Source organism: Doryrhamphus excisus, linkage group LG7 (genome assembly GCF_037039965.1).
Source record: "Doryrhamphus excisus strain RoL-2023G ecotype Guam linkage group LG7, RoL_Dexc_Guam_v1.1, whole genome shotgun sequence".
Taxonomy (NCBI): Eukaryota; Metazoa; Chordata; class Actinopteri; order Syngnathiformes; family Syngnathidae; genus Doryrhamphus; species Doryrhamphus excisus.
Window position 1 is genome coordinate 13,336,955 of NC_136363.1, and position 13,105 is coordinate 13,350,059.

General features: G+C 45.5%; 1 protein-coding gene across 7 annotated transcripts in view; it reads right to left on the minus strand.

Annotated features, from left to right (window-relative positions):
- LOC131101748 (CUB and sushi domain-containing protein 3) overlaps window positions 1-13,105 on the minus strand; it is a 234,036-nt gene that overhangs the window by 42,782 nt on the left and 178,149 nt on the right. For all 7 annotated transcript variants that reach the window (XR_013627730.1, XM_078792151.1, XM_078792149.1 and 4 more), the window contains 11 exons: window positions 11,662-11,778; window positions 11,375-11,590; window positions 10,015-10,203; window positions 6,522-6,622; window positions 5,416-5,484; window positions 5,194-5,350; window positions 4,220-4,411; window positions 1,807-1,933; window positions 1,536-1,738; window positions 1,264-1,455; window positions 1,057-1,195 (listed from right to left, as the gene is read on the minus strand). Coding sequence is in view for 6 of the 7 variants with exons in the window: in XM_078792151.1 (XP_078648277.1) it covers window positions 1,057-1,195; window positions 1,264-1,455; window positions 1,536-1,738; window positions 1,807-1,933; window positions 4,220-4,411; window positions 5,194-5,350; window positions 5,416-5,484; window positions 6,522-6,622; window positions 10,015-10,203; window positions 11,375-11,590; window positions 11,662-11,778 (1,702 nt within the window). In the remaining variant the exon portion in view is untranslated. The remainder of the gene's footprint in view (window positions 1-1,056; window positions 1,196-1,263; window positions 1,456-1,535; window positions 1,739-1,806; window positions 1,934-4,219; window positions 4,412-5,193; window positions 5,351-5,415; window positions 5,485-6,521; window positions 6,623-10,014; window positions 10,204-11,374; window positions 11,591-11,661; window positions 11,779-13,105) is intronic.

Genomic DNA, 13,105 nt, shown 5'->3' on the forward strand with positions numbered 1-13,105 from the left:
GCCGTGTTCTTTTTTGGTATTGAAATCCCTAAGCAAAGATTGATTTAAGCTGCTTTTGTATCGATATAAGCAGACCAAATTGGCTGGCGGGAGATGAAAAGGGCATCGTAGTAACCGGATTATCATAATAACCGGGTATCGAACAGAACTAATTATATCATAAAAGACTAGAAATTTGCCGGGAAATGAAAATAGTATCGTAATAAGCAGTACTTCCGATATAACCGATATCGATATAACGAGACTTTACTGTATATCAATACGAAGTAAAACAACAAAAATACCAAGCAACGTGGCTTAGAAATAAGTAAGACCACCAATTTCACTTGTCACGAAAATAACAAAACCAAAATATATACTTATAGTTGGTATCGGTGTCAATATTTTGGGATTGACCTGCACATTGTTAGGTGAGAGCTTAAATCGTTGCCATTTTTGAGTCTCTTTTTGTCCCCAAGACCAGGGTTCAATTCCACCCTCGGCCATCTCTGTGTGGAGTTTGCATGTTCTTCCCATGCATGCGTGGGTTTTCTCCGGGTACTCCGGGTTCCTCCCACATTCCAAAAACATGCTACGTTAATTGGTGACTCCAAATTGTCCATAGGTATGAATGTGGATGGGAATGGTTGTTTGTCTATATGTGCCACCAATCCAGGGTGTACCCCACCTCTCGCCCGAAGACAGTTGGGATAGGCCCCAGCACCCCCCGTGACCCTCGTGAGGAAAAAGCGGTAGAAAATGAATGAATGAATGATTAAAGAACCTGTAGCTTGATTGATTGTGTACACAGCTGTACAGGCTGATTTAAAGGGGTACTCCACCGTAAAAAGTTTGGGATGACCAGCACAAATGATATTATATAACTTGTGTTTGAATTTATGTCGAGCCATTTGGTGAAAATGCTGCCCAGAACAATTGAATTGAATTGCCCCGCTATAAACCACACCTCCAAAAAAAAGGTCAAAATACTGAGGAAACGGAGCCATACATCACAGGTCTTCAATTGACTATCCAAAATAAAAGCACGGGAAAGACAACTTCGCAAACCAAAGGTACCTGATGAAGGCCAGAGACAGGACATAGTCAGGATTGACCGCGATGATCCAGTCGCAGTCCTTGGAGTGGGGGTAGGGATGGGGGAAATTTGGGGACAGGATGAACCCACTGGAGCCGGTCAAGTTTCCTCCGCATGGAGCTACGAGTCCAACACAGATATCATCTTTTTCTGATCTTTTCTACCATTCGTTGTTTGGGACTTCTCACCGATGCAGACGGGCGGACTGGGCTGCCAGTAGTATCTATTATCAACTTGGATGCAGGTGATTTTGTCGTCCCCCTGGAGCTCGTATCCCGGGTCACACTGAAAGGACACTGAATCCCCAGGCTCCCGGCCGTCGCCGCTGCGGCTGCCGTTCATTGGCACACCCGGGTCCCTGCAGGCTGTCGCTACTGAGCCTGCACAGCCAAGACAGACAAGCGAGAACGGTGTTTGGTCCAATCAGCTTTGTCGGAATCCCTGCGGCAAATCCACTTACTTGAAAACTGGATAGCGAATCCCGACTTGCTGATGTAAAAATCCGTCTCAAACTGAACAGTCACGGTGTTCAGCGTGGAGTGGATCCCCTCGGGAAGCAGAGACCCGCTGAGTTCTGCCAGAGACATTTCATTGGCGGGCGGACCGTCCCAAACCCTCAACATGTCGTGGCTGGCCTCGGTGTCAAACGCCAAAAACTGAAGGCTGAAGAAAAAGATGAAAACGATCAGGTCTGAACTGGACTTGGACTCATTTTGGCATCTCTTTATTACCTAACAATGTTCCCCGAGTCCACCTCGATGGTCCAGGTGCAGCGCAGGTTGTTGTCGTAGGGAAACGGGTATCCAGGTGACAGGATCCTTCCGGAAGACTCGCCTTTAAAACGACCGCCGCACTCGGCTACGACACACAGGAGAAATTTGTCACACCAGCATTTTGAGACAGCTGATCACTTTTGAGGTACATATCCTCAAATAGTGGCGGCAGGCTTCTCTACACATCTCAATAAAGGGTGTTTATTTACTCTACCACAGAGAAACAGATGCCAGATGCCATTTTTTCTACAAATAAATCAGCACTGACAACAACACAGCCAAAAATATCCAATTTCCTTTCCTTCTTGATGCTTACTTTGGCCAGTTTTTGCTTCACGTGTTTTTGCTTCAAGTCTGAGCTATTGAAACTGAAATGGAGAGACTAATCAGGAGATTTCCTCTTTCAGGGTGGCGCCCCTGGGTCATTCAAACCAAATGCAATCATTGTATCTCATTATAATTGAGAGTTATTTTCAATAACTGTTAATAATTAGATTTGACAGGCTGATGGTGAAGCCCAATAGTTGTCACCCCTCGGTGCCCCAACAGCGTCGACCAGGAAGAGCAAAGACACATTTTACATAATCCTCAAAGAACCATTTGCATTCTCTTGCATGCAAATTATTTCACAACAATTTAGAAAAAAAAATGCATACAAGATGATGATCATAATGGACTATTTTCATCACTTTTGGCACAAAATACCCAAAAAACTGTGTGACCGCTAAACAAACAAGGCAAAAATGATTGAAGCTATCCATGTGTACTTTCTTACCGCTTTGTCTTTCACAGATAAACAAGAAAATAGTCATACTAATGAGCCCACATTCCCCCTGGAAGAAAGTGCCGCACATTATATGACAAAATATAAATGGTCCCCCTCTATCTTTGTCTCTCTATATTATATATATTTCCACAATCTCCATCCCATCTCCGCTTCCCCGCCGTGCCCGTGTCCCTTCTCCCTCCGGCATCCCTTCCTCGCCGGAATATATTAGTGTGTGAGGAGCAATTTTAAGAGCTAAGAAGAAGTAAAAGAGATAGAAAGTAGAAAATGGAGAGGGGGGGCGGTAAAGACGGAAAGGGGTAATAATAAAAAAAAAGCAATATAACATTAAGACTGAGGGTTAGCTGAGGTCATAGCATGTCATGGCTAAAAAATAAAGTCATAGAATATCTGCCTGAGGTTTTTATGAGTGTTCCATTATTGATAGTGGGCGGGGGGGCTTATTAAGCTGAATTTCAAATCACCAAGGTTCCTGGGGATGACAAAAGAAGAGGTTATTTTGCTGTTTTGCTTATTGCAGACCATTTCAACTGTTGCCTTTCCTCAGGTGAATCACGGCGTTTGGTCCCCAAAACAAACTAAATGCACACATGAACCCCCAAAAGCAAGTTCATTGGCGACAGAGGCAAGGAAACACTGCCATATTATGCAACAGGCACTTTTAATGATATTCTAACAATGACATGTTTATGCAGTGTAATGTTAGCACTTTGGTTGACATAGCTAAGCTAGTAAGGCTAACATTCGTGTCCCTCTATCCCGATCCTGTTGTTGTTGCGTTGTTGTATGTGATATTTGGTATCTATTTTATATGTCGAAAAATGACTGGCCCTTCTCCAGGCTTCGCTACACATCTTAAAATTGGTGTTAAAGCTACAAATGGAGTGTTCCCAGTCGGGGCTTGCTGTCTAACCTCCAGCATGAAGGCTACATTTTGGACAACACTCTTCCAATACACTGTTGGGGGAGCTATTTAAAATATATGAAATGAGAACAATGTAAATAAATAGGTGTATCAATAGTAATAATTACAATAATGCTATGGTGAGCAAATCAAATCCTCGCTATTCAGCACCCCCCCCACCCCCAAATAGCCCCAAACCGTGGAAAATGAATTAAAAAAGCCAATTATATTGTAATGGAATACTTAAAAAGCATCCCGACCCCCCGCCTGCCCTGGTGGAAATAGACACATGCTATGAAAAATGTCGTTTACATTCCACTCGGTTGGATTGTTTTCCCAAAATGCCCGTGGGCTCCACGAAGCAACACACGTGATTAAAATGTGTGGCCCTACTCGAAGAAACAATTCAGGAAAGAGATTCATTTGAAAAACAATCTATATTTGCTTTATCGGTATGATCCAAAGGGCATTCTTCTGGGGGCACAGCAGAAAATAACGTGATGGATCAGCTGGGGAAAAATGTGGATGAGATAAGAAGTAGCCAGTGGACGACCGTGATAACGTGCTGAGAAAATCACAAAACACCTGGAAATAAAAGGCCCGTCCTCGCTGACAATGCAAATATTCACAGTAAATAAATGAGTTACAGGCTGCGTCAAGACGTCGTCGTGGCAACGTACCGATACAGGAAGGCAGGGGGTTATCCCAGGCTCTCCTCTCGCCTGTCATGCACTTCAGCGTGGACGCGCCGTGCAGGGTGTAGCCGGGCTCGCATCTGTACGTGATGCTGCTCCCGGAGAAGTGACCTTGGTCGTTGACTTTGAAGCCAAACTGCGGCACGCCGGGGTCCTCGCAGTGGGACAACTCGAAACCTAGACGGGGAAAGACAGACGCTTCAAGCTGAAGACAGCGGCCGGGCTAACGAGACACTATCTCGGCTCCGCTTTCATCATCAGGCGGTCGCATGCTGAATGCTGGTGCCAGCGACCCATACGTGGTTTGGACAGATCAATCAAATCATATTGTCGGGCTCTCAATGATATTTCAATTCTGTCCCCGAGGGGGACATGACAGAGCATCATGAAAAATTGCTGTTTTTTATTTGGATTATTAGTATATTTTGGCTCTGTTGAATGAATATTGGTTCATTTTTTTATTTTTAAAAATGATCTATATTGTTGTTGTTGTTATTATTATTATTATTTTAAACATTTGAATCGTCTGTGTTCCTTATAGGAGCCTAAAATGGCAAAAGCTGCATAAAAAGGGACACACTTCTTCCTGTTTGCTCCGTCATGAATAAATATTTCAAATGGGATTTTTGATCCCACTATTTGTCCACCGGAGGGCGCTACAGTTTCCCATTCAAAGCATTTCGCAAAAGCTCACATTTTGCTGTTTTGTGCAATGGTACTTGCTCAAACCTCCCATTTTCCCCTGAGGAACTGCTGTATTTTGCCCTCCATTCACTGTCCTGTTGTGAAATAATAATTCCAATATTTTTCATCAATAAAACAGGAGTTTTGCGGGGATGTCGTAAGACTATTCAGCAGCGGCAAGTAGTGGGCTCCGTTTTGCTTCACTGACTTCATTCATCGACAATCCACCATCACATGACGTCATTTATGATACGATGAAACCCACGTGAACTCACTTGAGTAGACCAGTTTGAATCCTTCCCCAGTGACCTCGCCATCGCTGTAAAACTCCAGCCACAGGTGGTTGGAGGTGGATATGAGCGTCAAACCCAACATGGACGTGCCAGTGAACGCCCCCAAAACGTGGGCGGTGTTGTCTTTGCCGTCATGAATCTGATGTGAAGAAGAAGAGAGGTATGATTTGATGAAGGCAAAGCCCCTCCAGACCGCGTCCGTACCTTCAGTATGTCACCCTGGGCCAGATGAAAGGTCCGAGCCGAAATGTTGATGCCTTTCCCAGCCTGCACCTGTTTAGCCAATCACATGTCAAGAGGTGAGCATCTGATGATAGAACCACATAGAACTTCACTTGGAACCACATGAACTTCTGAGTGAGACCAAATCATTTAAATAAGCTATTTATGAACTTTATTAACACCACTTCCAGATAGCGGATGCCCTCCGTGAAGCCATCTTCCACTCGGAGCAACATTCCCACCAGCCTCCTGGAAAGACTGAAGAATGGCACAGCTACTCATTACCGAGTGCTTTGCTTTGAAAATGTTATTCCTATTTTAGGGTATTTTTTTGTCTAGCTATGGTCTATAACCCCTTTGATCAGCTGATGAACAACCTATTTCACTTTAATGCTCGTTTGCAATAAATTGCTTAGTAAAAACTTATTGAATGACTTTCCCTCAGCATCTCGGAACATCATTCCTAGCTAACGTGTTTTTTGATAGGTCTAGCCAATTAAAAGTTTCATATTAAGGAGTATTTATTCATTCATGTCTTCATCCAGCTGGAATAGATAACCATCTTAGCCAGCTAGCTCGCCTGACTCCTTGGTGTTATAAATGATTGATATTTATAGCCAATTTACACACAAAAAACACTCTTGTGACTTGTGCTGTAAAGAATAATATATGTACATAATATATATATATATATATGTAAAGAATAATATCAGCAGAAACAAAGCCATACGGGTCTGTGTGTGTAGCTCCTAGCGTTAATTAGCACGGGCCTTGTTAGCCAAGACCAAACACACACTTCACCAACAACAGACTATTTTAACCAAAGAAGTTGGTGGCATTTTTAGTTTTTGAAAGTCCAATATGAAATAAAAAAGAAATGTACTGGTCAAAAATATGCTTTTTCTAGAATACCGGTAGTCCCATTTCCAAAGCTAATGCTAATTGTAGGCTGTGGAAATAGCCAACCAATGAGCAGCCAAAGCCATTAGTTAATTACTAATATCCCACTGAAGCCTCGACAGACATGAATCGCATTCCATTAGCACTGAACTTGGCGAGGTTGGTGCCAGTAAAGGCGATGGCGTTACCTGGATGCTGTAGATGCACTCGTGGTTGTTGTCGTAGTTCATCGGGTAGTTGGGGGAGAGCAGGATGCCTTCGTTGTTTATCACCGACGAGCCGCACTCGGCTGAGGAAGAAGATACATGACAGCCGCTCTTATTGCAAATGTTGACCCGAAATCAGGGGAGAGCATCGACATCAAGCTAGCGGGATGGTTTGGAGGGGCGTGGCCTACCGTACGACGGCGCACCCATGCAGCAATGTAATCCCAGTTTTATTACAGTGTCTAAAATAGTCGTTTTTATTTCTATTTCTATCTTTGTTTTCTCAGGAAATAAGCTGTTCTGGAAAACACATCTCGTGTATTTTCTTCGGCCTGTGCCGTGCACATGGTTCTCGATGCATTATTTTTTTTTTTGCAAGCCAGCACTTTTCCTCCACTAATGTGAAGGCCTGATTTAATAACCGTGCTTAAGTGCCGCACATGTCCGCCATTAACTCCGACTGTGAGAAAACGAGAAGGTGGCAAAATTCCGAGGCCGTGCTGTGATAAGGCAGCCCCTCTTGTCCCCCTTCCCCGATGTTGCACCCCCCCCACGGCTCCCTGGGTGTCTCTACCGGTGTAATAGTCGCATTACAGCTGTCATATCATCAATAAATCACCTGGCAACAGCTTTCCATTTAGAAAATTACCTCTCCCTCTTTCCTCTTTAACGCCGCTGCACTCTTGCTCTTTTCCTCTCTCGATGAATAACGCTCTTTCACCCTCTCATGCGTCAATCATTGCTTTTTCCCCTCCATATTTTCTTATCTTTCCCACTTGCGGTGGCTAAATGGAAGATAATGTGCGGAAGTTTTTAAGAGCAGCGCTTCCCTTCCGATTTGGCCCACCTGGGAACAAACACGGACCACCAAGGCAAGACTTCAAATCTGCAGGGCTCGCCCATCAACTGTCTATTCCGGCAGAAAAAACAACGAAACGCTCGGAAGAACAAGAGTAAAAGCTGTACGACTAATTAGAAACGCCGCGCTGGAGGTGCGATTATGTCACTCCACCACTTCCTTCGCCATCGTGCAGCAGCATCGCAACACGGCGACGCACGGGGACTAAATATAGACCCACTGGCACGCAACGCCACCATCGCCCGTCTCTTTGCATTAGAGTATAAGACCGACGGACGTCGAAGAAGCCTCATGATGACGGCCATTTTGACACACATATGTATGCTGTCGTATTGTGGTTGTTTATTAACTTGGAGGCTGACAACTCACTTTAACCCTTGGAATTTGGTCTTGATGTCCACTATCGCCGACACCGATGTTCAATGAGAACACTGTTCAATGAGAAATGCATAAACATTTCATTTTAAGGATAACCTTACAGTTTCTAGTTTCCTTTCACCTTTTCATTTCCCCGACAGGATAAAACCCACGTCAGGACGCTACAGAACGCGATGGCGCAACCGTTCAAAACGATTTAGTTTCCTGTGTACGGATGAACAGGAACACAGACACGTCGTGTTTCTTTTTGGTCCTGTCGATTGTAACACAGGGAGGTGTTGACGTAAGTGTACCATGGGGTGCAATCGTTGCTACAGTAAGGGAAATTACGGGATTATTTCAGACACGGCATATACTATGACAGCAGAGTCGACTAAAGCAACACCTCCTTCATCATGGTTCATTGATTCCAGAGCTGACCGTGATAAAGGAATGATTATTATTATTATTCCTAGTTAGAGCATAGAAAAGCTGTTTACAACCTTCCATACATTATTAGAGCCCTTTAGACATGAAATAACAGCCCTATAGTCACAGTCCTATTACCCAACATATTGCAGTAGACTTCATTGATTCATTCAGTTTCTACCGCTTATCCTCACGAGGGTCACAGGGGTGCTGGAGCCTATCCCAGCTGTCTTTGGGTGAGAGGCAGGGTACACCCTGGACTGGTGGCAACCAGACAACCATTCACACTCACATTCATACCTATGGACAATTTGGAGTCACCAATTAACCTAGCATGTTTTTGGAATGGGGGAGGAAACCGGAGTACACCGGTCTCCCGGCTGGGAGGTCTGCGCGCTAACCACTCGATTGCCGACTCGACTGAGTTCCTTGTTACTGTTTCATTTGCTGGCCAGTTCCCTGTGTGTCTCATGGATGTGACATGACTGACATCTAGTGACCAGTTAGAATACCACACATCGCAACACGGCTTTCAATGCATTTCCTGAATGCCTGACATTTGTATTAGCCTTCGTTTAGCAATGCTGATGGCCGTGTTCATCCAGGAAACAACATGATTTATTCATGAATATACTTCAGACAAAACGTGATCGAGCGGAGACGCAACATTCCAAGCAAAAGACTAAGTTCTGCAATCAGGTCTAATTCTTCCTTCCAAATTCTGCAAAGTCGGAGGTGCTTGTTATGGAAAAGCAGCCTCTCTCATTATGTTGATCCCTAGTCGAGGCAACAAAGGATTTTTTCCTTTTTTTTTCCACGCTTACCTTCATCTCCGACACGGCGTTCCAGTGTGTTGGCAGCGTATCTTCACTGATCTACAGCCAACATCGGCAGCCTCTTACTGATGTTTGCTCTGAGAACACATGCTAATCCCTACCAATAGACATCTCGCTGATTGGGTCCCGAGGTTGAACGCACCAACAAGTGGGCAAAGCGGAATCGGGCCAAAAAAACAAATTGTGTTGCGGAGGCGTTAAAGAAGCTCATATCGTGAATTTAGGTTCAGGAGCTCTTGCAAAGACAGCTTTTTGGTTCATTAAAATATCTTGGGTCATGTCAGGAGAAAGAGAAAGTAACAAGTCTGAACCTTGTGCCCTGACAAATGCATCCTCCTTCTCCGTTGGAGTCCATAAAAGCTGCAACTTCTGTTCGCTCCAAGAAAGCCGAAGGCCAAGTGGCGTGTCCGTAAACGTTAGCTTTTTTTCCCCCTCTTCCTTCTTTACTGCGCTTGTGGAAAAATTGCACCGGCGAATCAGTTCCATCAAATGTGGCAAGTCATTGTGCCAATGCTGAGAGATAAGCATTCACACTCACGCTAATGTGCGTCCAATTTATTCTTCACGCTTAATAGCGGCGCCATTGCTAACTCATCAAAGGCTCCTTCAGCATGGCTGACCAACAAATCCTTGACTCTTCTGCAAGACCAACAAGGCCGACTTGGAGACTTTAATGACGTCATATTCCCACACGATGTCTGTTTTTAAGCATCTCCTGCTGAATGCGGAACGGGAGGGCTTTGCTGTTCCACACAAATGTCAAAGATCCTCTATATTGCGGAAGAGCTCTGCTATGTTTGGAGACAAATAGCAGAAAGACGAGTTTGGTACATGTGTGTTATGCATCTTCCAAATAATTGATATGCGGTAATAGATGCTGCATCTTTGGAAGTGTGTCCACCTCGTTCTGGATTACCTTTACATGTCTTCTTACACTTTTCCTATTACACACGTTCTTTCAATGCCTGAATGCCAGATTGAGAGGTTTACATACCAACACATCTCGGCAGTGGTGCGCTCCACATCCTGCGACCGCCGCCCAGGCAGATCAACTCGGGCGCTCCCTCCAGGCGGTAGCCCATATTGCAGGAAAAGGACAGCGTGTCTCCGATGCCGAAGCTGTAGCCGTTCCTCCTGCCAAAGCGCGGCATCCCGGGGTCCTCGCAGGGCTCCAGGGTGTACTCTGGAACAGAACAGCCAAGAGAGGAGTCCATCACCTCCTCCTGAAGTGGGCTCGGTGTTGGCTCGGGAGTGACTCATGTTCAGAGGAGCTGCCATATGACGTGCTGGCGCCAGCACATGCTCGGTCACATGTCTTGTGACAACATGAATGAGGGAACTCGGGAGAGTCCGTCCGTGCCATCTGGACGGCGCCAAAACGTCCCTGAGTGTTTACAGCAATTCAACTACTTGGGACTGTTTGAAGTGAAATGAGGGCACTTTTTGGCAGCTGCTTTGCCATTTGTGGCGCCCGGGGGTGCAAACATTTGAAAACAGATCTCAGGCAGGGTGGACCTTTCTGGAAAAAAATGGCGTCGGACATGTTCTTGCTCTGTTTCTCCATACTGCCATCTAGTGGCCTGACATGCACATTCAAGCATTTGTAGTCGCACCGGTACCACAACTTTGTTGGGTAAAAGTTCTCTGAGGGACATTGAGGGGAAGAGATCAGTAAATATACAAACATATACTAATACAGCATCTAGCCGTGTGGTTCTCCAACACTCTTTTCTTTTGAATCCACTCTATGGACTCCAAGTCCCTTTTTCCTCAACTTCCAGCCAAAGTATAGAAAGTATAGAAGTATACTCCAAAATGCTAATTTCACACAGAATTCTTGCAATTGTCCAGCTGGTGCTAAAAGTTTCATCAGGAGTGTACTAATATATGCTAGCGTCTCTTTGACCAAAACCCGCAGGCTGTGCCACATTTTAAAAATTGGGGTGTGCTCATTATTTCCCGTGACTGAAAGCCTGAGCTGCAGAATTGCTTGTAAAAATTCTACAATCACCTCCGGTCGTCACCCAGAGGCCTTCTTAGCATTGGCTTTCAATTATGCATTCAACCCCATCTTCTTTTCACTCACGTGGATGGGATATAAAGCTTAAGGTCCACATTGAAGCGTATCCATCAGCAGTTATATGATCTGGCCGTGCAAGGGCAGGCCGCAGCCTTCAGTGGAAGGAGGGACGTGGTGGAGGCCACGGCTCTCTTCGCACTTCCTTTCTTTGGCTCTCCCATTTTGTACTTGTTGCCTTTTCTTCTTTTTGTGTCGGGCGCTTGACAAACCAAGTCAGCTACTCCACGGCGTTGGCGATCTACTACTACCAGAGTTTGCAGGCGGAACAGCTTACCAGTGAATGTTATGTTGAAGCCCTCGTAGGAAATGGAGAAGTCGGAGATGAATCGCAGCTGCGCTTTGAAGTTGCCATAGAGACCGGCGTTGATGTTGCCAGGCAACTCGTTGCCGGTCAAGCGAGCCAGGGGCTGCAGGAAGCTCCCGTTCTCCGTTACCAGCAGGTAGTCATGCTGGTCCTCCAGGTGGAAAGTGTTGAACTGGAACTGGACGCCTGTGGAGTGATAGCCGGTGACGTTAGTTCATGTCCGGCGACTGGAAAATGGCGGTCTTGATGGCTCTTGCCTTTGCCGTGGCTGACTTCCACAGTCCAGGTGCAGTTGAGGGATGAGGGGTAGCTGTCGGGATAGCCTGGACTCAGGATGGTCCCCCAGGGGCCCCGGACATCACCGCCACATAATGCTGCAAGGAATGAAGCCATGTACACATGACACATTTGTATGCTAGAGCAGTGTATCATCTCAGGTTTGGACAATGAAAGTAAAGGTTGAAAAGAAAATAAAGTATATGCAAAGATGCCAGTTGACAAAGGGCGTGGCATATGGAAAAAAGGAAGGTTTCCTGAAGTTGTGGTTTACGAACCCAAATGAAATGTTCAATAAGTTTACTGGAGGTGCTATATTCAAACATTTAAAGCTAATCAGGGGTGGAACGTGTAGAAATATATTGAAAGTATACTCGGGGTGCATAAAAACATGACAAGTTGGGCCACATGTATAAAGAAGCCTGTAGCATGTTTGGGAAGCGTACCGTATAGATTTCAAGACATTCACCGCAACCGTTTAAATTTTATCGGGGCAATCCGGCCCTGAGATGACCCTGCAACTTACACGGCGGTTTCACCCGCACCACACATTGCTATGCATTAAGAGGTGCTCAGAGTTGAAACCGGGCCCCTCAGAAAAGCTGCGTTGCTCACATTATGCATACTAATGCAGCATATGGGCCGGTGCTCCATTCCGGCTCGCTCCAGTTGCTTCATCTTACAGTCGGACAACTTGCCTGTCATTGCGGTCGCAATAAAACTGCTGCAAAAACACCATTAGCGGCGCCTCAAAATTGCAATGCCGGCAGAGAAGTTTGGGCGGCGCCGCTCGTCACAAGGTCGGAAAGTTGCACTCTCAAAGGACCTTGCGGCGGGTCACGGGCTATCACAGAATCGGGCCAGTCAGTTGTCGCAAATGGCGCAACAAATGATGCATCCTGTTACGACTTTGCCCAGTAATAGTTTTTACACCATCAGCACCCCCCCCCCCAAAAAAAAACAAGTTGGAGCAAGTCGTGAGAGTAAGTCCTCGCCGCAGAAAGGCACAGACCCGACACTCATGCTTAGCTGGCACGCCTGCATGCACAGCGCCATCATTTATTTATACTTTGCTGCCAGGAAGCTCTGAATATTGAATGTTAAGCTGGGTGAGAAATTTGGATTCTGATTGTCTTCTTTTTTTTCTGGCTTCAATATCTGCTGTCAGCTCCGATTCCTGTCCTCTCGTTCTTTTCTTGGGCTAAAAACTTAACGTCTTATTAGCGTCACGGTGACATGACGAGTCTTATTGCATTCGTCGCCACACACGTAGCATGCAACTCAGGCTTCAGGAATCTGCTCGAGTCACGGGAGGCTCAGTAAATATAAACAGCAAAAAGATTAGAAAGCCCATAAAAATCTCCAAAGTTGACCAAGGATGTGGTCCATGAACAGAAAGGTTACGGAGTGGTGTGGTGCATCGAG